General features: G+C 43.8%; 1 protein-coding gene across 2 annotated transcripts in view; it reads left to right on the plus strand.

Moving 5' to 3' along the window:
* Nucleotides 1-22010, plus strand: part of THRB (thyroid hormone receptor beta) — a 236230-nt gene that overhangs the window by 192127 nt on the left and 22093 nt on the right. For both annotated transcript variants that reach the window (XM_033930174.1, XM_033930175.1), the window contains 2 exons: nt 17237-17337; nt 20484-20631. In XM_033930174.1, coding sequence (XP_033786065.1) covers nt 17237-17337; nt 20484-20631 — 249 coding nt within the window. The remainder of the gene's footprint in view (nt 1-17236; nt 17338-20483; nt 20632-22010) is intronic.

Below are 22010 nucleotides of genomic sequence, written 5' to 3' on the forward strand. Positions count from 1 at the left end.
ATTAAAGTCCGTACGTTTGAAATCTAGGACTTTAAGTATCGTGCGGCCGCTCTCCACTTTAGCCGTTATATCAAACCAAACCGTTTGGTGATCGCTACTACCCAGGTGAGCACCCACTCGAACATTAGAGATACTCTCTCCATTTGTGAGGACCAGATCCAATATTGCTTTTTCCCTTGTGGGTTCCGTCACCATTTGTCTGAGCAGAGCCTCTTGAAAGGCATCCACAATCTCCCTACTTCTTTCCGATTCCGCAGACGGAACATTCCAGTCCGCATCCGGCAGGTTGAAATCTCCCAACAGCAGAACCTCCTCTTTCCTTCCAAACTTTTGGATATCCACAATCAGATCCTTATCAATTTGCTGCGATTGAGTCGGAGGTCTGTAGACTACACCCACGTAGATAGAAGTTCCATCTTCTCTTTTCAGAGCAATCCATATCGCTTCTTCCTCTCCCCAGGTCCCTTGCATTTCGGTCGCTTGGATATTGATCTTTACATAGAGAGCTACTCCTCCACCTTTATGACCATCTCTGTCCTTCCTAAAAAGATTATATCCCGGTATGTTTGCATTCCATCCATGTGATTCACTGAACCATGTCTCTGTGATAGCAACAATATCTAGATCTGCCTCTAATATCAGGGCTTGCAGATCATGAACTTTGTTGCTTAGACTGCGAGCATTTGTGGTCATCGCTTTCCAGCTATTTTTCAGCGATAATCTCCTTCTTCTTATGGATTTTTGTGTCGTTTCACTTTCCGTTGCAATACTAAGAAATGAGTTGCTGATATTGCTTATGTTGCAGCCTTTACTACTATCACATCTTTTCTTTTGCCGGGGGTGGTCTCTATAATTGTCCTTCGTACATACACCACCCCCACCTTCTAGTTTAAATGCCTGGAAAAATATTGTCTAAATTTCTCTGCAAGGTTTCTTTTTCCTGCTGTAGTAATATGTAGCCCATCAGTGCAATATAGCTTCTTGTCCTTCCATGTATTTCCCCATCCTCCTATGTACCTGAAGCCTTCTTGATGACACCAGGCTCTGAGCCATCTATTAAAGTCCTCTGTGTATACTGGACATACTTTAGTAACATTTCCATATTCTCATATGTTTCTTTCATATGTGCTGCATAGCCAACAGGTACTGAAGGATAAACGTTGCCATTGTGCAACAGAACAGCTTTCAGGCTTAACATTGACGAATCAATGAAAAGACGCCACTCTTCCGGGTTGTGATCACAACCAAAGACCGAGAACAATCCTTCAATGTCACAACAGAAACAGAGACTGTCGACTTGTGCAAAAAATTTGGTTATATCATGATGCCGGTCTCGAAACACAGAAATTTTCGTACCTGGTGATAGCAAACACCATTCCTGCAGTCTCGAACCTAGCAGCTCAGCTTTTGCTTTTGACAGACCCAAATCTCTGACCAAATCGTTCAATTCGGACTGTGTTATCAGATGTGGATCGCCTGATGAGGATGGTTCAAAATCCGGGTCAATGTCACTGTTAGAACCCTGCACTGCAGTTTCTTCATCTGGTTCGTCTAAGGTCCAATCCTCTGGTGGTTTCGGAACTGGAAGACTGTCATCATGTGGCATGGGTCTCATTGCTGAAGGCAGATTAGGATATTCAATTGACTTCTTGTTTTTGGCAGAGAAACCAGACACATTAGTCAAACAGAAATAACAGTCCGTCACATGGTCTTTCTGTTCTCGCCATATCATCGGAACAGCAAATGGCATCGTCTTTCGAGTACCTCTGAGCCAGGCTCTCAGACTAACAGCACATGTCGCACAGCAAATGTGAGGCGCCCATTGCTTGTCTTGATCACCTATTTTGCAGCCAAAATACAGATGATAGGCTTTCTTTACAAGGACAGTCATCGAACGTCTCTGAGGCGTAAGTGTATATTCCCCACAGATATAGCAGAATGTGTCGCGGCTGTTACGACACCGACGAGACATATTGCCCGACACCAAAACGTCTATAGCATCAAGCTTACTTACTGTTATATTGCTACAGCTACTATACTACTATACTTTACTATACTGATACTATATACACACACGGACTATCTATATTAACCAAATGAGCAGGATCGGTGTATGGAAGCCACCATTATAGCATGGTGAGACAGCGCAAGCTCATTCAGACCTGCCCAGACATGCCCAGGATGTCATCTTCCATAAAACAGCTTCCAACCTGGCTAGATTTTATGCATGGACATACCCAGGCGGCACAAACCGTTGTTGATAAGACACTTATGGGAGAAAAAATTGTTTGCATCCAAATATAAGAAAAAATCACGACAAAATTGAAGATTTCTCTGAAATGGTACGTGATGGGTAATTTTTGATGTAATATTCATGATCAGCACCCAAAATTCTATAAGAAACACCCAGCAGTGTTCAGGAAGCAAAAACTTTGTTGTGCAGTGTAATCAATTTTTTCAAGATTTAAAATGTCCTTTTTAGTTTTTTATCCTTCTGGATTCATTAACATAACATACATTTTTATTTATATATTACAAAAGCCTTTTGGTTTTATGTGGTTTGCAAAAGAGGTAAAACTGACTATTGTCAGTGAACTACAACATATCTTGGTAGGAGGGGGGGTGACATTCTAAGTCTAAATCAGTACACATCCCACTCAAATACTGCCCTGACCACTCCTCCAGATATGCCCCTTTCAGCTCTGGGCGCACAGCGGGATTCAGAGGCAAAATAAGTCCCACTACACGTCCAGAAAGTCAGTTTGATTATTGGCATTTGGACATCCTGTCTATTAGGATGTCAAAGTTTATTAATAGGTTTAGGATTTATATATATATACTAGTCGTTAAGCCCGTTACATTAACAGGTGCTAGAATATATGTGTGTCTGTCTGTATTTCTTTATCTCTCTCTTCTTGGCCGCTGTCTGTGTCCTTCTGTCTCCCCCCCCCCCCCCCCCGAGCAAAGCTATCTGCCTCCAGCACACCCCTCCCCCCAATGCAGCCCCCTTTCCTTCTCCCTAACTGTCTCTCCATGGCCCTCTTCTGTCTTCCTCCCCAGAGCAAAGCTGTTCGCCCTAAGCACACCCCTACCCCCAAAGCAGCCCCCTTTCCCTATCTCTTCATGGCCCCTTCTGTCTCCCCCCAGCACACTCCTCCCCCCAAAGCAGCCCCCTTTCCCTCTCCCTGTCTCTCCATGGCCCCTTCTGTCTCCCCTTAGCACACCCCTCCCCCCAAAGCAGCCCCCTTTCCCTCTCCCTCTGGCCCCCTGTATTGATTCCCCTGCTTACCCTCCCTGCATCCCGGCGACTTCTGGCCTGCTCCAGGCCGCAATCGTGGTGGCCGGCCCCAGCGAACCTCACAGGCCTCTCCCCAACCCGGAAGCACGCTCCCTCCTGACGCGATCCCGTGCATCAGAGGGAACGTGCCACCGAGGCCGGAAAGCGGCCCGCAAGGCCCGCCAAAGCCGGCCACGATCGCAGGCTGCCCTGAAGAGAAGGAGCAGCAGCAGCGGTGAGCGAGGGCGGGAAGGAGGTGCTTGCTTCCGGTTGGTGAGGAGCTTGCTTCGGGTTGGTGAGTGAGGAGGGGAGTGGCCAGAGTGATCCCTGGCCGCGTTCTAAAATGGAACGCGGCCACGGATCAGAAAACACGGCGCCAGGGATCACGATTTTTCAAGAGCGCATGCGCGCTCTAGGGTTTTATTATATAGGATATATATATATATATATACTAGTCTTTAAGCCCGTTACATTAACGGGTGCTAGAATATGTGTGTGTGTGTGTGTGTGTGTATTTCTTTCTTTCTCTCTCTCTCTCTTCTTAGCCTGTTTCTGTATTTCTTTCTTTCTGTCTTTCTTTTTCCTCGGCTGTCCACCACGCAGTACCTGTTTCCTGCTCCCCCTGTCCAGCATTAGTCCTCCGTTCCTTCCCCCCCCATCCATCAGCACCTCTTCCCCTGTCCAGCAGTACCTCTTTTCTGTTTCTCCTGTCCAGCAGTAAGCCTCCCTTCCTTTTTTTTGCCCCCCCTCCCACCCGTCCATCAGCACCTCTTCCCCTGTCCAGCAGTATCTATTTTCTTTTTCCCCTGTCCAGCAGTAGGCCTCCCTTCCTTTTTTTTTTTTGCCCCCCCCACCCCCCCGGTCCATCAGCACTTCTTCCCATGCCGACATCTGCCTAAAGCCGCCGCGGCCTGCAGGCACCGACAGCCTCTGCGGCCTGCTCCCACTCCCTCCTCGCTTCGCTTGCCGTGCCGTCCTCCCCCCCTCCCCCCCGGGAAGCTTCGTTTTGGCTTTGGCAGCCTTCTGTCTGTGGACCGCCCGCCCGTGTTTAAATTGAAAGCCGCCAACTTACCTTAAATTAAGAGGGAGCTGCTGAAAGGCTAACAGCTCCCTTTTTTTTTTTTTTTTCAAACCCGTCGTCGCGGCTCCGTGCAATGAGAGTCGGGGGTGAGGAAAGCCGCCGCAACCTCGTGGCTACCCCCAGCTGTGTAACTTTTTTTTTTTAGTTGAAAGCCGCCGCTGCAGCTCCTCTCTCGATCCTGGTGCGGTTCGATAGAGGAGCCATGGCGGCGGCTTGAGCAAAAGGGCGAGAGAGTATGGGCGCGCATGGACACTCGTGTTTTCGCGACAGATCACGGAACATGTTTTTTTAGTGCGCATGCACGGCCTATCATTTTATTATATTAGATACCGCCTATCAAGGTTATCTAAGTGGTTTTACAATCAGGTACTCCAGCATTTTCCCCATCTGTCGCAGTGGGCTCACAATCTATCTAATGTACCTGGCGCTACAGAGGACTGAGTGACTTGCCCAGGATCACAAGGAGCAGCGCAGGGTTTGAACCCACAACCCCAGGGTGCTAAGGCTGTAGTTTCAATCTCTGCGCCACACACTCCTGACTTAGGTAGATTTTTAGATGTTTTAAAGTTTTGATTATGAACCCCATTGTTCCTGAAAGTGTCTGCGTAGTCCCACTAGGTAGTCTAGGATGTCCCACAATGTTGCAGTAGTCTAGGATGCTTAGTGCGTGTACCAGAAGTTGGAATGATGCTAGTTCAAAGAATTTTCTTAAACTGTAGATCTGAGTTTCCTTAGTGGGTTGAATTCTTTGCGTACAACACGGTCTATGTGGGCTGTCAAGGATAGTTGCTTGTGTAGGTGGACTCCCAGGATTTTAATTGTTTGGGAGATTGGGAAGTTATTTCCCCTTGCAGATGGGAAATTCATTGTGAAGTTAGGGGGTGTAGCTATGAAGAACTTTGTTTTCTCAGTGTTCAGTTTTAATTTGAAGTGGGCCATCCAGTCCTCTTTGGAGGACAGGATTGAGTCTATTCTTTGTATCTCAGTGAGTGTCAGGCTGGTGATGGGGAGGGCAATAGTGATGTCGTCAGCGTAACTGTAATGGGTGATGTTTAGAATGCTTAGACGTTCTCCTAGAGAGACTAAAGAGACGTTGAAGAGGAGGGGTGACAGCGGGGATGCATACATCAGACTTGTCCCATACATAAGTTAGGTTATGACCACATGGTTGCTTGATTGTCATTTGCAACAGACCCAGGCACACATGAGTACGGTAGTTTTTGCGTGATTTGGTGTTATTCTTGTGGTTTTTGGAGTCCAAATAGTCCTGGAGTATTTGGTTCATTAAGGCTTTAAACGTTTATTATTATGACCAATGTTCTCTTTGTGCCCATTTCATATATGTTAAAAGGTTTAGGGAGTTACATAAGGTTTATTTTTCAAAGTGCAATTCAGGTTTCACTGTGAGTCTAGAAATTAAGGGACCCTTTTACAAAGCCATTTCCCAACACAGCAAATTTGACACAGCCCATAGGAATTGAATGTGCTGCATTGAATTTGCTGCATGAGAATTGCTACCCCAGCTTTGTAAAATGATCCCTAAGTCTGGATTAGTTTTTTGTGTTGGTTATACCCCTCTACCACAAATTTTTTTGAATGTGGGGTGTTTTTTGTAATATCTTTTAAATCAACGCTGTTTTAATGAGTTCTGTTGCTATTTTGATGGAAGTTGCATGTCACTCACCAGCTGTGTAAGCCATACTCTTTTACATGTGATCAATTGTTTTTTATTATTATTTATTCTCTCTCATTTAGTAACATATATTATGCTTTTATATATTTATTGGTGCACTGAGGTCAAGAGAATTGTTTTATGTCACCACAGTTTCCTGAGTAATTATTTTATCACATATGTTCATTAATGGTTGTGTGCATTTATTATTTCAGTTGATTTGCCTTTGACACAGCTGTTTCTGGCGAAACACGGTTGTGTTGGGCACTTTTTGTAACCTGAGAGTATGTTGAATAAAGACTACTGTATGTGATTTGGGGTTCCTTTTACAAAGCCATGGTGGAGGTTTCTACTGTGGGCTGGCAAGGTAAATGCTCCGATGTTACATTACATTAGTGATTTCTATTCTGCCTTTACCTTGCGGTTCACGGCGGATTACATGAGTTGTTAAGAAGTACATATTGTTATGATATTAAGAAGTACTTAAGGAATAGTTTGAACATTTTCTAATTTGCTAAGGAGTAGATAGTATTGCAGGTGAAGTTTGGGACATGTCTGGTTGTGTTATATTGGTTTTATGTATTTTTTTGAAGAGTAGGATTTTTGTTTCTTTTTTGAAGGTTTTGTAGTCTGTGGTCAAAATCAGCAGATTGGTGAGTTGTCTGTCCAGTTTCGCTGCTCTGGTGGCCAGTAGGTTGTCATACAGTTTTCTTCGTTTGACATTTTTGGTTGGCGGGTGTGTGAATATTGTGTGGGTTCTCCTGTGTCTGGTTGAGGTGGATTGAATTAGTCAATTATTCCAGTAGGTTGGGCTGTCTCCGTTTATAGTTTTAAATAGTAGGCAGTGGAATTTGAAGTGTACTCTGGCTTGTATTGGGAGCCAGTGTGAGTCGTGGTATGCCTCTGTGATGTGGCTGTATTTTTTTCAGCAAATAGATAAGTCTTAGGGCTGTGTTTTATATTGTTTGTAGTTGTTTTATCGTGGTTGCTGGGCAGGAGAGATATAATATGTTGCAGTAGTCTATTAGGCCTAGGATTAGTGATTGAACCACGAGTTGGAATTGTTTTCTGTCGAAGAATTTTCGGATTTGTCTTAGGTTTCTCATAGTTGCGAATGATGTTTTTATTATTTTGTTGATTTGTGGTTGCATGGTACAGCCTGTGTCTATCAGCACTCCAAGGAGTTTTAGCATGGGTTGAATGGGGTATGAGATCGAGTTTATTACTTGGTTTGTCAAGATTGGGGTTTTGCTGTTTTCTAGGAGGATGAAGTTTGTTTTGTTAGGATTAAGCTTTAGATTGTGTTCTTTTATCCATATTGCTACTGTTTCAAGTGTTCTGTGTATTGTGCCTACCATGGAGGGTGCTGGTTGGTCGAAAGGGAGGAGTATGGTGATGTCATCTGCGTAACTGTAGGAGGTAATGCCTAGTTTGTCTAGGTAGGAGCTTAGGGAGGCAATGTATAGGTTGAAGAATGTGGGAGACAGAGGTGATCCTTGGGGTACTCCACATGGGTTGGACCATGGTTCAAATTTTTCTTTGTTTGTTTTGACTCTATAAGTTCTGGATTGTAGGAATCCTTTAAACCATGTTAGTACCTTGCCTATAATTCCTATTGAGTCTAGTGTTTGTAAAAGGATGTCATGGTCTACTAGATCAAAGGCTGCGGAGAAGTCTAGTTGTATGATCAGCGTTTTCTTGCCTGTGCTGAGGTGTTGTTTTGCAATGTCCATGAGTGTTCCTAGTAGAGTCTCAGTGCTGTAGTTGGTTCTGAAACCAGACTGTGTGGAGTTAGTTGTGGTTTCCTAGGTATAAGTTTAGGGCTTTAGCTACAAGGCCTACCATTAGCTTGACGTAAAGTGGGATTGAGGCTATGGGTTTGTAGTTGGATGGTTGGTCCGTTGCCCCTCTAGGGTCTTTTAGAATCGGAGTTATGATGATTTCGCTGAGGTCTTGTGTACATGGAATTCCTATGAGTGTCGGAGCATTTATCTCACTGGCCCACAGTAGAAACCTTTACCATGGCTTTGTAAAATCCAGCATTTATTATATATATACTGCTTCTTTTCTACTTGCCATGTCCCTAAATGAGACCTACTACTTCTGTTCACTGAAAGTAACAATAGAATCTAATCTCACTCTAAAATTTCAAACTGAAAGGCAAATTGTACCTGAACCAACCTTGCCTTGAACTTGTAATTGGTATAAAAGACTAGTAATAAATCTTAAACAAATCCAGATTAAGTGGTCCCCAAACCTAATTTGAAATTCCAAAAACAAATCCCATAAAGGCTCAGATTTCATACTTTGTAAATTGAATGTTAGGCGAATTTGCTGTCTTGTATAGGATGGCAATTCCTACAGTGGTCTCTGTATCTGAGAAGTCTGCAAATTCTGCCATTTCTGTCAGCTTTCAAGCTTGTTAGCAGAAGTTCAGGGAAGTCTGCATGTACCGTATTTTCACGCAAATAACGCACACCCGTATAAAACGCGCACACGGGTATAGCGCGCAGAAATCACGATGATATGTACAAAAACTTTGGTATACCGCGCTCACGGGTATACCGCGCATGCTGCCCGACGCTCCTTTCGCCCGCCCTGACTTTCCGTGCGCTGTCCCGACTCTCCGTTCACCCCCCCTGACTTCCGTGCACTGTCCCCCCTTGAAGGTCTGTCCCCATCCTGAAAGCCTGATGCCCCCCCCCCGACGTCCGATACATCCCTCCCCCCGAAGGACTGCCGATTCCCCAACAATATCGGGCCAGGAGGGAGCCCAAATCCTCCTGGCCACGGCGACCCCCTAACCCCAACCCGCACTACATTACGGGCAGGAGGGATCCCAGGCCCTCCTGCCCTCGACGCAAACCCCCCTCCCCCCATCGACCGCCCCCCCCCAAGAACCTCCGACCGCCCCCCCAGCCGACCCGCGACCCCCCTGGCGACCCCCACGACCCCCCCACCCCCCTTCCCCGTACCTTTGGTAGTTGGGCCAGAAGGGAGCCCAAACCCTCCTGGCCACGGCGACCCCCTAACCCCACCCCGCACTACATTACGGGCAGGAGGGATCCCAGGCCCTCCTGCCCTCGACGCAAACCCCCCCCCCCCCCAACGACCGCCCCCCCCAAGAACCTCCGACCGCCCCCCCAGTCGGGTTGGGCCCATGTGCCTCAGGCCGCGCCCCCAGGTGGGACCTAAGGCTCCAGGGCCTATTCTGATTGGCCCACGCGCCTTAGGCCCCACCAGTAGGCGGAGCTTTAGGATGGATGGGCCAATCCGGCCTCATTCCTTCGTTGGCTGCCTGCCGGACAGGCGGGTTTGGCTCCCGTCTGTCCGGCCAACTACCAAAGGTACGGGGGAGGGGGGGGGGGGGGTCGTGGGGGTCGCCAGGGGGATCGCGGGTCGGCTGGGGGGCGGTCGGAGGTTCTTGGGGGGGACGGTCGTTGGGGGGGAGGGGGGTTTGCGTCGAGGGCAGGAGGGCCTGGGATCCCTCCTGCCCGTAATGTAGTGCGGGTTGGGGTTAGGGGGTCGCCGTGGCCAGGAGGATTTGGGCTCCCTCCTGGCCCGATATTGTTGGGGAATCGGCAGTCCTTCGGGGGGAGGGATGTATCGGACGTCGGGGGGGGGGCATCAGGCTTTCAGGATGGGGACAGACCTTCAAGGGGGGACAGTGCACGGGAGTCAGGGGGGGTGAACGGAGAGTCGGGACAGCGCACGGAAAGTCAGGGCGGGCGAAAGGAGCGTCGGGCAGCATGCGCGGTATACCCGTGAGCGCGGTATACCAAAGTTTTTGTACATATCATCGTGATTTCTGCGCGCTATACCCGTGTGCGCGTTTTATACGGGGGGTTTGCGTCGAGGGCAGGAGGGCCTGGGATCCCTCCTGCCCGTAATGTAGTGCGGGGTGGGGTTAGGGGGTCGCCGTGGCCAGGAGGGTTTGGGCTCCCTTCTGGCCCGATATTGTCGGGAAGTCGGCGGTCCTTCGGGGTGGGGGTGCGAGTGGTCCTGCCGGGGGGGGGGATGTATCGGACGTCGGGGAGTCGGCCGGGCAAGAGGGCTTGGGCTCCCTCTTGCTCCGATCGTGGATGCGGGTGCGGGTGGGAGCGCGTGCGAGCGGGTCGTTCGGGGTGGGGGTGCGAGTGGTCCTGCCGGGGGGGGGATGTATCGGACGTCGGGGAGTCGGCCGGGCAAGAGGGCTTGGGCTCCCTCTTGCTCCGATCGTGGATGCGGGTGCGGGTGGGAGCGCGTGCGAGCGGTCGTTCGGGGTGGGGGTGCGAGTGGTCCTGCCGGGGGGGGGGATGTATCGGACGTCGGGGAGTCGGCCGGGCAAGAGGGCTTGGGCTCCCTCTTGCTCCGATCGTGGATGCGGGTGTGGGTGGGAGCGCGTGCGAGTGGTCGTTCGGGGTGGGGGTGCGAGTGGTCCTGCTGGGGGGGTGAATCGGGCGTCGGGCGGGGTGGGAACTATGTTTTAAAACTTTCGTATACCGCGCTCACGCATATAACGCGCGAGGGGTATGCGCGGTAGGTAAAAACGCGTATAACGCGCGCGTTATATGCGTGAAAATACGGTACTTGGAGCCTGAGTAATTCTAAGCATTATGAGTGCAATTATTCAACTATGCTCCTAAATTTAAGCACCTAGGGCTAGATACTATAAATGGTGCCTATGTTAGGTACTGCTAGGCACCCTTATTGAGGACATCTAGTGACACCATCTGTATGCAACTTAACTTTTTTTAATTGACCTAATAGGCATGGTAATTGACCACGCCATTAAAAATCGATTACCGGTATTACTTATAATGGCTGGTGTTGCCATTCAACAAATTACATATAATTGGAAAAATTGGAGTAGATTGAATTTTAATTTCTGGTGGAATTCCTTATGTCATGTTTATAAAATGGAGAGATTTATTGCAATACAGCGGGGATGTTTCAGGAAATTTCAAGATATGTGGGAGCCATTAACAAAGTATTTACTGATTAGATGACATTTTTTCCCTTAAATGTATAAGTTCAATTGTGAGGGGGGAGGGGGTAATTTTATTATTCCATATTGTACAAGTATTTGATTATATTATAGGAAAGGGTGTGAGATAAGAGCATATTATGTGTACCATTGATGATTATTAAGTGATTTATTTATTGTTAATTTGTTTGGACATATTGTCACACTTATTGTAAGTCTGAAAATGAATAAATAATTTAAAAAAAATCAATTAAAAAAATTTAAAAAACAAAGTTGCACATAGAATTTCTCACGGCGCCTAGCAGCACCTAAGTTGAGGCGCCCACTGGCATCTAACAATGCCTACCTAAAAAGTAAGTTTGGTTAGGGACAGAGAACAGAGGTGGTAGATGCTTATGGTAGGCGCCAGTAAATTAAGCCAGGAAAACCGTGGCCTAATATAACAGCACCTACCACTAGGGCGCCTAACAACAGCTAATCATGTCTAAGCACCAATAAGCATAATTATGTAAATGATACCTAATAGTCAAATGGCTATCACGCCAACCAGCACATACAAGTTAGGTACCATTAGGCTCCATTTATAGAATCAGGCCCCTAGAGGGCAAATATATGGTGTGTGTTCTGTAAGGGAAAGTAGGTGCCTAATTTCCTTCACAAAATACTAGCGTAACAGGTTGGATTCACATGTATAATTTTGGCACAAGCACTTATAACAATACTTAGGATCATTTCTAAATTAAATACAATGCAACATTTATTTATATACCACAAATGCCTCAACAAAGTTCATTGCGATTTAACATTAATAAGAAGTGGATACAATGTCTAGAATTACAATCATTAAAATAAACATTGAATTTACTGCTCCTTTAATACATGTTCATTAAATATATAAGTTTTCATAGCCTTTTTAAAGCTATTTTTATTCTCTGAAGTTATATGGTCTGATACATTTTTCCAAAGTTTTGCTGTTTGATAAGCAACTGTGGAAGTAAACAATGCCAGAGATACACACAAAACTTATAGCATTCTATAAGTTATGCATATAAATGTGAGGTTTACCCATCCTCCACCAATATGTATGTCCACCTGTACAGGGGGAAAGGTGATGGGACTTGTATACTACCTTTTTGTGGTTACACATTCAAAGCAGTTTACATATACACAGGTACTTATTTTATACACAGGGCAATAGAGGATTAAGTGACTTGCCCACACAGTCACAAGGAGCAGCGCTGGGATTCAATCTGCAGCCTCAGGGTGATGAGGCAACAGCTCTACCACTAGGCACTCCTCACCTCCATAATAAACACAATGTAAGAGATGTGCATTTTACAGGATTGTAATGAAGCAAATTATAAATATTAACGTGTGTATGCTGGTATTCAAACCATTTATAGGCATGTTCAGTGCATATATGTTATTGCCTTATGTGATTGAGTCCCTGGAGTAAGCCCAGGTTTCCTTCACTGCACTCCTTCACTGGGCCACATTAAGGGAGGCAGTTCTAGCCTGCATAATCAGCAGAGCGTGAAAGGAGGAAGATGAAAAATGGAATTGCTAAACAAAAAGATGCTGGGAACCGATATGTGGAGAGTGATGAGGACAAAGCAAACGTGCTAAACAAATACTTCTGTTCTGTGTTCACGGAAGAAAATCCTGGAGAAGGACTGAGATTGTCTGGCAAAGTAGCATAAGAAAATGGAATAGATTCTGCGCTGTTCACGGAGGAAAGTGTTCATGAACAACTTGAAAAACTGAAGGTGGACAAAGCGATGGGACCGGACGGGATTCATCCCAGGATACTCAGGGAGCTCAGAGGTTCTGGCAGGTCCTATTAAAGACTTATTCAACAAATCTCTGGAGACAGGAGTGGTTCCTGGGGATTGGAGGAGAGCGGATATGGTCCCTATTCACAAAAGTGGTCACAGAGATGAAGCGGGAAACTATAGGCTGGTAAGCCTCACTTCAATTGTTGGAAAAATAATGGAAGTGTTCCTGAAAGAAAGCATAGTGAACTTCCTAGAATCTAATGGGCTACAGGATCCGAGGTAACTTGGCTTTATAAAAGGAAATTCGTGCCAAACGAACCTGATTTAATTTTTTGATTGGGTGACCAGAGAATTTGATTGAGGACATATGATAGATGTAATTTATTTAGATTTCAGCAAAGCCTTTGATAAGGTTCCTCATAGGAGGCTCTTGAATAAACTTGAAGGGCTGAAGTTAGGAACCAAAGTGGTAAACTGGATTAGAAATTAGCTGTCAGACAGACGCCAGAGGGTGGTAGTTAATGGAAGTCGCTCGGAGGAAAAAAAGGTGAGTAGTGGAGTCCCTCAGGGTTCACTGCTGGGGCCGATCCTGTTCAGTATGTTTCTGAATGACATTGCTGAAGGGTTAGAAGGAAAAGTTTGCCTTTTTGCGAATGATACCAAGATTTGTAAGAGTAGACATCGAAGGGGGGTGTTGAAAATATGAAAAAGGATCTGCAAAAGTTAGAGGAATGGTCTAATATCTGGCAACTTAAATTCAATGCAAAGAAATGCAGAGTAATGCATTTGGGGATTAATAATCGGAAGCAACCGTATATGCTGGGAGGTGAGAAGCTGATATGCATGGACGGAGAGAAGGACCTTGGGTTTATAGTGTCCGAAGATCTAAAGGCAAAAAAACAGCGTGACAAGGCGATGGCTGCTGCCAGAAGGATGCTGGATTGTATAAAGAGAGGTATAGCAAGTAGAAGGAAGAAGGTGTTGATGCCCCTGTACTGGTTGTTGGTGAGGCCCCACTTGGAGTATTGTGTTCAGTTTTGGAGACCGTATCTGGCAAAGGACATAAGAAGAGTTGAAGTGGTCCAGAGGAGGGTGATGAAAATGATAGGAGGTTTGCGCCAGAAGACATATGAGGAGAGACTGGAAGCCCTGAATATGTATACCCTAGAGGAAAGGAAGGACAGGGGAGATGTGATTCAGAAGTTCAAATACTTGAAGGGTATTAACGTAGAACAAAATCTTTTCCAGAGAAAGGAAAATGGTAAAACCAGAAGACATAATTTGAGGTTGAGGGGTGGTAGATTCAAGAACAATGTAGGGAAATTCTGCTTTACGGAGAGGGTGGTGGATGCCTGGAATATGCTCCTGAGAGAGGTGGTGGAGAGGAAAATGATGACAGAGTTCAAAGAAGTGTGGGATGAACACAGAAGATCTAGAATCAGAAAATAATAGTAAATATTGAAGAACTAAGGTCAGTACTGGGCAGACTTGCATGGTCTGTGTCTGTATATGGCCGTTTTGTTGAGGATGGGCTGGGGAAGGCTTCAATGGCTGGGATGGTGTAGATGGGCTGGAGTGAGCTTTGATAAAGACTTCAGTAGTTGTAACCTAAGAACAGTACCGGACAGAGCTTTGGCTTCTTGCCCAGAAATAGCTAAGAACCCCCCTCCCCCCAATTTTTAGATGGAATCAGGTTGAGCAGACTGGATGGACCATTCGGATCTTTATCTGCTGTCATCTACTCTGTTACTATGTAACAAAATGGGGAGGCCCAGACAGGGAGGATGGGTTCACCAAGGGATTCTCAGGAAGGATTGCAGTGTTCAAAGACAAGCCCGGGGAAAGTTGGGAACTTCCCCTCTGCATATGCCTTCATTACATGTGTGTAAGAGAAGACTGCTAAGGTAGGAATAGCCTTTTCCATGAGAGTCCTGATCTTGTATGTTCAAGTTAGTGTTAGACCTAAGACAGTGTAAGGCTGTCTTTGAGCTGTTGTATACCAAGTTTGAGCCTAGCCAAATGCCAGCATAGGGAGGACTTGTCTCTGAATCACATGAGACAAGCTAGACAGCCAGTTTGTGCAGTAACAGACTTTGGTATATTTGGCTGAAGCAATAATGAGTTTTTGGTATACCTTTATCCCTTGATAAAAGGGAGCCATAATTGCATGTGTAACGATAATAAAAAGTATACAATGCATAATAAATGAAAAAGCAACAACAAGATGTACAGCGTTAGCATCTATGAGACAAACCTGGTTTTTCTTGTTGCATAGATCTTTTTTGGACCCCTGTTAGGTTACAAAAGTTAGACAGTTCTAAATCTAATAGATGCTGGCACTGTCATCTAGACATTGGGACACTGGATCATCTGTTTTATTGTCCTTTGATACTCAACTTTTGGAAGTCTATATGGTGACAGATTGGAATCTACAATTCCATTGACTTATGAGGTAGTTATATGTGGAACATTACTGTATATTAAGCCCCCCATGGACTGCTATAAATGCCGGCTTTTTCTGATTATGACTGAGGTAGCCATGCAGATGATAACTTGCAATTGAAAAAATTGTGATCAACTTAATTTTTCTTTTTGGTGGGCGAGCTTATGTTTAAGCTATAGGTATGAGAAAATGAATGCCGACATACTAGGACATTCTAAGATATTTAACTTAGTTTGGGGTCCATTGACGTCTTTTGTACAATTTTTATAGTTCTTTTATCCTTCTTTTTGTTGGTATAATTCAAACACATCCAGGTGGGGAGGGAGGGGAAGGATATATCTTTAGTGTGACTTCTTGATGTAATTGTGGGGTGGGGAGGGCTTATATTGTTGCACTGCTATTGATCAAATTTAAGTGCTTAGTTATTATTGTTACTGATATGAATATTGTGTTGCACTTTTTGTTAGTAATAGAAAATCAATAAAGACATAAAAAAAAGAAAAAGCAACAACTGAATGACTTATGATTGTATTACATGGAAATAATCAAAGATTCTAAAATAATAAAGTTTGAACTTTCCCAGGATGATGATAACGTAAGTTATGAATTTTTAACAATGATCTGCCAAATACAGCTGAAACAAAACTTTTCTCTCCAGGAAACAAATATCTATTCTTTATGACCCTTTGCGAGTGGGGCGGTTCTCGTGCTGGTGCCAGACGGGGGGGTGAGTTAAAGTTGGTCGGGCGGGGGGTGCCTGTTCTCACGGGGGGTGCCGGATCACGTGGGGGGGGACTTTGCGAGCGGGGGGGAGCAGCGCCCTGGCCTCGGGGGAGTGGGGGGGTGGGAACATATCAAAGAGAGTTTCCATTATTTCCTATGGGGAAACTCGCTTTGATAAACGAGCATTTTGGATTACGAGCATGCTCCTGGAACGGATTATGCTCGTAATCCAAGGTACCACTGTATGTCCACTGTGGGTGCAAATAACTTATGTTTGATCTCATTGTTTGATATAGTGTTTCATTATAGCAGAGTCCATTATTTGGGTTAATTTAATCTAACTGCCCCCCTCCAACTGCCTTTTTACACACTCATGCATGGGGATTTTTATTTACTTCTAATCCAGACATTTTATGTGATAGCCTTACCTTGATTATGATAACATTCTCATTTTTGCAGAAAAATGTACACATGATATAATTGCCTTCTTCAGGCATCGGTTTCATTCTGTTGTTTTATTTTGTGTGGTAACTTTTTAATGAAAAACTGCTCTAAGTCTCCTGCATCTCTTAATCCTGGCCAAAGGACAGAAGGCTCTGCAGAAATTATGTCTATTCTTATTGATCCAGTATTGATTTTAGCTTAGTGAGGCTTTGATAGTATCTCATTAAGGCAAAATGAAAATCCAAAACAGGTGTGCTGAAGACTTTGTGATATTAATCAAAAAATCTTCCCAGCCTTAGTGCTGAAGAGGAAGAGAAGGGGCAGCAGACTGAAAAAACATGCAAATAATGCAGAATAATAATGCAATTAAATTATTAAATGTGAAGGGCAGGATCTCAGCTAACACAGCTGCCTGGGGACACCAGCCCCTTGGCATGCTGCCACTAAGAGAACCCAGAAGGGTATCAACTGTGCAACATTCTAAATTCAGACTATATTTAATGTTTAACACAAACCAAAATATATTTCTGTTTTTTACATTTGAACTTTTTATTTCTAATTACAAAGAACGGATCTCTCTAACCTTTTAACTAGGCTTTATCTAAAGAAACACAGAGTTTAAAATGTTTTTCAGTGGTTTCTGAAAAAAATAAATGACATATTTTAATACAAAAGAGAACCTGTTGTATGTTCTGAAATGTAATATTTTTGGTCAAGTTTTATATTAAAGTCAAGTTGTATTGGCATCTATAAAAAGGATAACACCTATTTGGAAGAAGATGTCTGGGGTTGTTGTGTTTTTTTTATAGGCCATTAAGAAGCATTACTTATTTTTCTTTTCTTTATTTTTTCTAGGGTACATACCTAGTTACTTAGATAAAGATGAGCTGTGTGTGGTATGTGGTGACAAAGCTACTGGCTATCACTATCGTTGCATCACTTGTGAAGGTTGCAAGGTAAATGGGAAAAGAAACATGAGTGAAGTTCTGTATCACAGCAACATGTATAAACTACATATTTCATGAGTTATAAACTACATATTTCATGATGCATTCCCCAAAGTAGTCTGTTAAATACATGACACATTTGTGTCACAATCTAAGAAAAGGTACCAAGTCTCAGTACACGCTTACTTGAGAAACGAGGCAACAATGTCAGTTGGGTTCTATTCATAACTAAAATATTTTGTTAATTGAAACAGTATATCTCTGGCAAATTAAATGATAGATGTGGTTTGTTGCATTGAATTAGCATCTTCTTGATTACTTAGACAGCTGAATAACTCAATTTCTAAGACTTGGTCCCTTTTCTTGGATTATGACACATTTTGAACCAAATATTCTATGGACTCCTTTAACGAAGATGCGCTATGGGTCTTACCGCACGCACCTGATTAGCGCTAGCTAGCCAAAAATCTACCACCTGCTCAAAAGGAGGCAGTAGCGGCTAGCGCACACAGCATTTTAGCACGCACTATTCCGCGTGTTAAGGCCCTAGTGCGCCTTTGTAAAAAGGAGCCCTAAATGGTATCATCCAACAAGTTACAAAAGCTTTAAAAAAAAAAAAACAACCACATGATATATTGTAGGAGATAGTTGGCTGTCACCTACAGTCCATGACAAACCCAGAAATTCAGTGCCGGTGCCATATCCAGCAACCGACATTGAATTTCCCGAGTTGTGTTTTTTGTGGGGGGTGGAGGGGCAACTGAGACATTGTTGGGTAAGCCAATATTCACTAGCTGGCCAGCTAAGTCATTTTTTACATGGGTCTATCTGGCCATTGAATTTAGCTAGCCAGCCACTGAATATTGGCAGTGACCGGCAATGTTGAGTGATGTAGTCGATCATCGGACTATCTACCAAACGGGATATTCAATGGGAGATAGCTGGTGATTTCCTGCAAATATCAGCAAATAGCCAACTAAGTGCTATGGAGCCAGCCAGGAACCATTCCTCAGATGGCTAAATAGCCCTGAATATTAGGCCCATTATATCTATCTATGGCCAAAGCAGTGTACTATGTGTTATCTTTGATTCTATCTATTGCAATCACTGTTTCAGGTCCTATAAGTAGGGTTACCATATGGTTCCAGAAAAAGGAGGACGGATTGAGACATCTGGGAGGAGCCATATGGTAGCCCTGCCTTTAATCCATCAGAATAGGGTTGACTGGAATCCAGGACTGGTCTAAAATCTGTCTCTTGGAATCGGGTAACATGGCAGTTCTGTGGGAAGGCCAGCACAGTTAAACACCAGACCTAGAGATAACATCCAGAGTTGCTAAGTTATCCATTCCAGGAGGAAGACTTTTTGGCCGGTCATGGTTGTAAACTTACATCCTAAATCAGCCAAAAAAAGCCCCTCCTAGAATGGGTAATTTGGTAACTCTGTAACATTTAACTGGATATTAGTTGAGATCTGAGATAGTTTAGGCAGTGCTTTGACAGATCCAGAATGTTTTGTTATTATTATTACTATTATTATAAGTGGATTTAAACCCAGAGAAATTGGTCTAGGTCGGAGATCTGTTATAGTTTGCCTGGTAATTAACCCTGATTTTATAAGACTACTTTGTTTTCTTGAAAGCAAGCCTACCATCTTGAAGCTGGGACTTTGGATTATTTACTATATTATTGTCCCTTGATACTTACATTTTGGAGATCCATTTGGGATCAAGTGAACAAAATATTAGAAAATCCAGTGGCATTGACGTACGATACCATCTTGTTTGGTACGTTAATGAGAGCTAAAAGTCACATATCAGCTCGAAATAATAAACTTCTCTTTATAATGACAGGGGGGTTGCCATTCAACTCATTTTGAAGAACTGGGATAGGTTAAATTACACTTTCTGGTGGGAATCTCTCTGTTATACTTTTAAAATGGAACGTTCGATGGCTGTATAAAAGGGACGGTATAAGAAATTTATAGATGTTTGGGAACCATTGACTAAGGGCTCCTTTTACGAAGCCGCGGTAGCAGCTTTATTGCACGTGACTTTTTAATCACTCGCTAACCTCCATGCTAGCCGAAAAACTACCGCCAGCTTTGGTTATGGATACTTGGACGATCAGGCTTTTTGATCGTCCAAGTACCCATTTAGGCCGTTTTTTAGACTTTTATTATTATTATTATTATGAGCCCCATACTAAATATACTTATTAACAGCACTGAAATTCAAATAGCAGAGATATAATACCATGTTAACATAATACGTATGAAACACCTAATAAGCAAACATCAAAACATTCAAATAACATAGATAGCTTTTCTACAAAACAGCTATAGTTTATCCCCTATGACATACATATATACCACAAACTCAAAGAGAAAGTAAAAACATACTTTTACAAAGCCATAGAAGTGCTGCTTCTGCGGCAAATGCACCGAAGCCCTTAGGAAATGAACAGCCTCCAGTGCATTTGCCACGGGGGACTCACTTCTGCAGCTTTGTAAAAGGGGCCCTTAGAATATTGCACATTGTTTATATCATGTATTATATGGCAACATGATCTCCAAATAGGTGTATGCATCAACTTACATAATTCTTTAAAGATGTTTCCTATGAATGCCAGTGTTCAAAAGTAGTAAGGTTAACCCAAATGGTGCATCTCAGACATTGTTAGACACCATTCCAAGGGGATGGCCTTGGGGTTTCAGTCCCTTGGGCTCTCTTGGGCTAGAATTTTCACATGACAAAATTTTGGCATGCTGGACACCTTGACATTGGTTTTTTGTTTTTTTTAATTTTCTAAATAATTTGGCACACTTTCAACGATCACTTCTGAGCTTTGAGAATAAGAAAAATATACTTAGGGCTCCTTTTTACTAAGGTGCGCTAGGGTTTTTAGTGCACGCAGGATATTACCGCACACTACACCACACGCTACGCGGCTAGAACTAACGCCAGCTCAATGCTGGCGTTAAAGTCTAGCGCGCGCTATTCCACGCATTAAAGCCCTAATGCAGCTTTGTAAAAGGAGCCCTTACTCTCCTGTATCCTTTCAAATACCATTTTATAAAACAATCCATAAGCAGGCATGTTTCTAAACACTGAATTTTATTTTTTAGTTTGCCCCTTTTTTTTTTTTTCCTTACAGGGCTTTTTCAGAAGGACTATTCAGAAAAACCTCCATCCAAGCTATGCCTGTAAATATGAAGGGAGATGTGTAATAGATAAAGTAACAAGAAACCAATGCCAGGAATGTCGCTTCAAAAAGTGCATTGCTGTTGGCATGGCAACCGATTGTAAGCAGCTTTAATACAGCTTTATTTTACCTTATGGTTACTGCTTGTTGATAGATGAAGTTGGGTTATATACTCATACAGGAAGCACAATTACAGCTATTTTTTCTCTGTATATCTGGCAGTAAGAAATATTCCTAATTAGTTTTAGGCTTAAGTGATAGGTTTTTGACCTCATTTGACCATGGTTTATATGCAATCAGATGTAGACTATTAGTCCCGCCAGTATTCTGTTTGAGCTAATGTCATAATACAGTAGCAGAGGAAAATGTCTGAAGAGTGTGATGGTGGCTATGAGTCACCCTGCAGCAATCTATTTTATTTTTAGCCAAAAATAAGTTCTGTACTGTAATCAGTAGGGGAGGAAGCATGTACCGGTATTTGATTTCTAAACAGAAAGATCAGACAAAATCCTAACAGCTCAGTGAAACAAAAAAAAGCTTATAAATTATGGGGCTCATAATCAAAAGAGAAAAACGTTCAAAAACCGGCCTAAGTCGGCACTTGGACGATCATTGTCCAAATACGTCCAAGTGCCGATAATAAAAACAGGTTTTGGACGTATTTCTAAATGACCTAGGCCTGGGGAAGGCAATTCCGGTCCTCGAGAGCCGGAGCCAGGTCAGATTTTCAGGATCTCCACAATGAATATGTACGAGATGGATTTGCATGCACCGCCTCCTTGAGATGCAAATCTATCTCATGCATATTTATTGTGCATATCCTGAAAACCTGACCTGGTTCCGGCTATCGAGGACCGGAATTGCCTACCCCTGACCTAAGCCTTCATAGTGCCACTGAACGACCAAAGCTAAATGGGGCGTTTCAGGAGGAGTTTCGAGGACGAGAGTTGGGCGGAACGTGGGCCGGCTTAGACTTAGTCGTACAGCATGTATAACTGAAAGTTAAACAACCCAGGATCGACGGAACATGGACGTTGTGACTTAGACCATTTAAAACATGGTCTTAAGTCAGTGTTTTTCAACCTTTTTACACCCGTGGACTGGCAGAAATAAAAGAATTATTTTGTGGACCGGCAAACTACTAGGACTAAAATTTAAAAACCCCGTTTCCGCCCCATCTCCGCGAGCTCGGTCACCTCAGTAACTATAGAAAAATAGACAAATATAGTGCAAAATATAGACAGCAGATATAAATTCTCAAAACTGATACGTTTCGATCACTAAATTGAAAATAAAATCATTTTTCCTACCTTTGCTGTCTGGTGATTTCATGAGTCTCTGGTTGCGTTTCCTTCTGTCTGTGTATCCTTTCTTTCTTTCTGCACTCAGGCCCAAGAGTTGTCCCTTTCTATTCCCTCCCTCTTTCCTTCCTATGTCCTTAGTGCCCCCGGTGCCTCTTTCCCATGTCTTTAGTGCCCC

The sequence above is a fragment of the Geotrypetes seraphini genome, chromosome 2, assembly GCF_902459505.1.
Source record: "Geotrypetes seraphini chromosome 2, aGeoSer1.1, whole genome shotgun sequence".
In the NCBI taxonomy this organism is placed as follows: domain Eukaryota; kingdom Metazoa; phylum Chordata; class Amphibia; order Gymnophiona; family Dermophiidae; genus Geotrypetes; species Geotrypetes seraphini.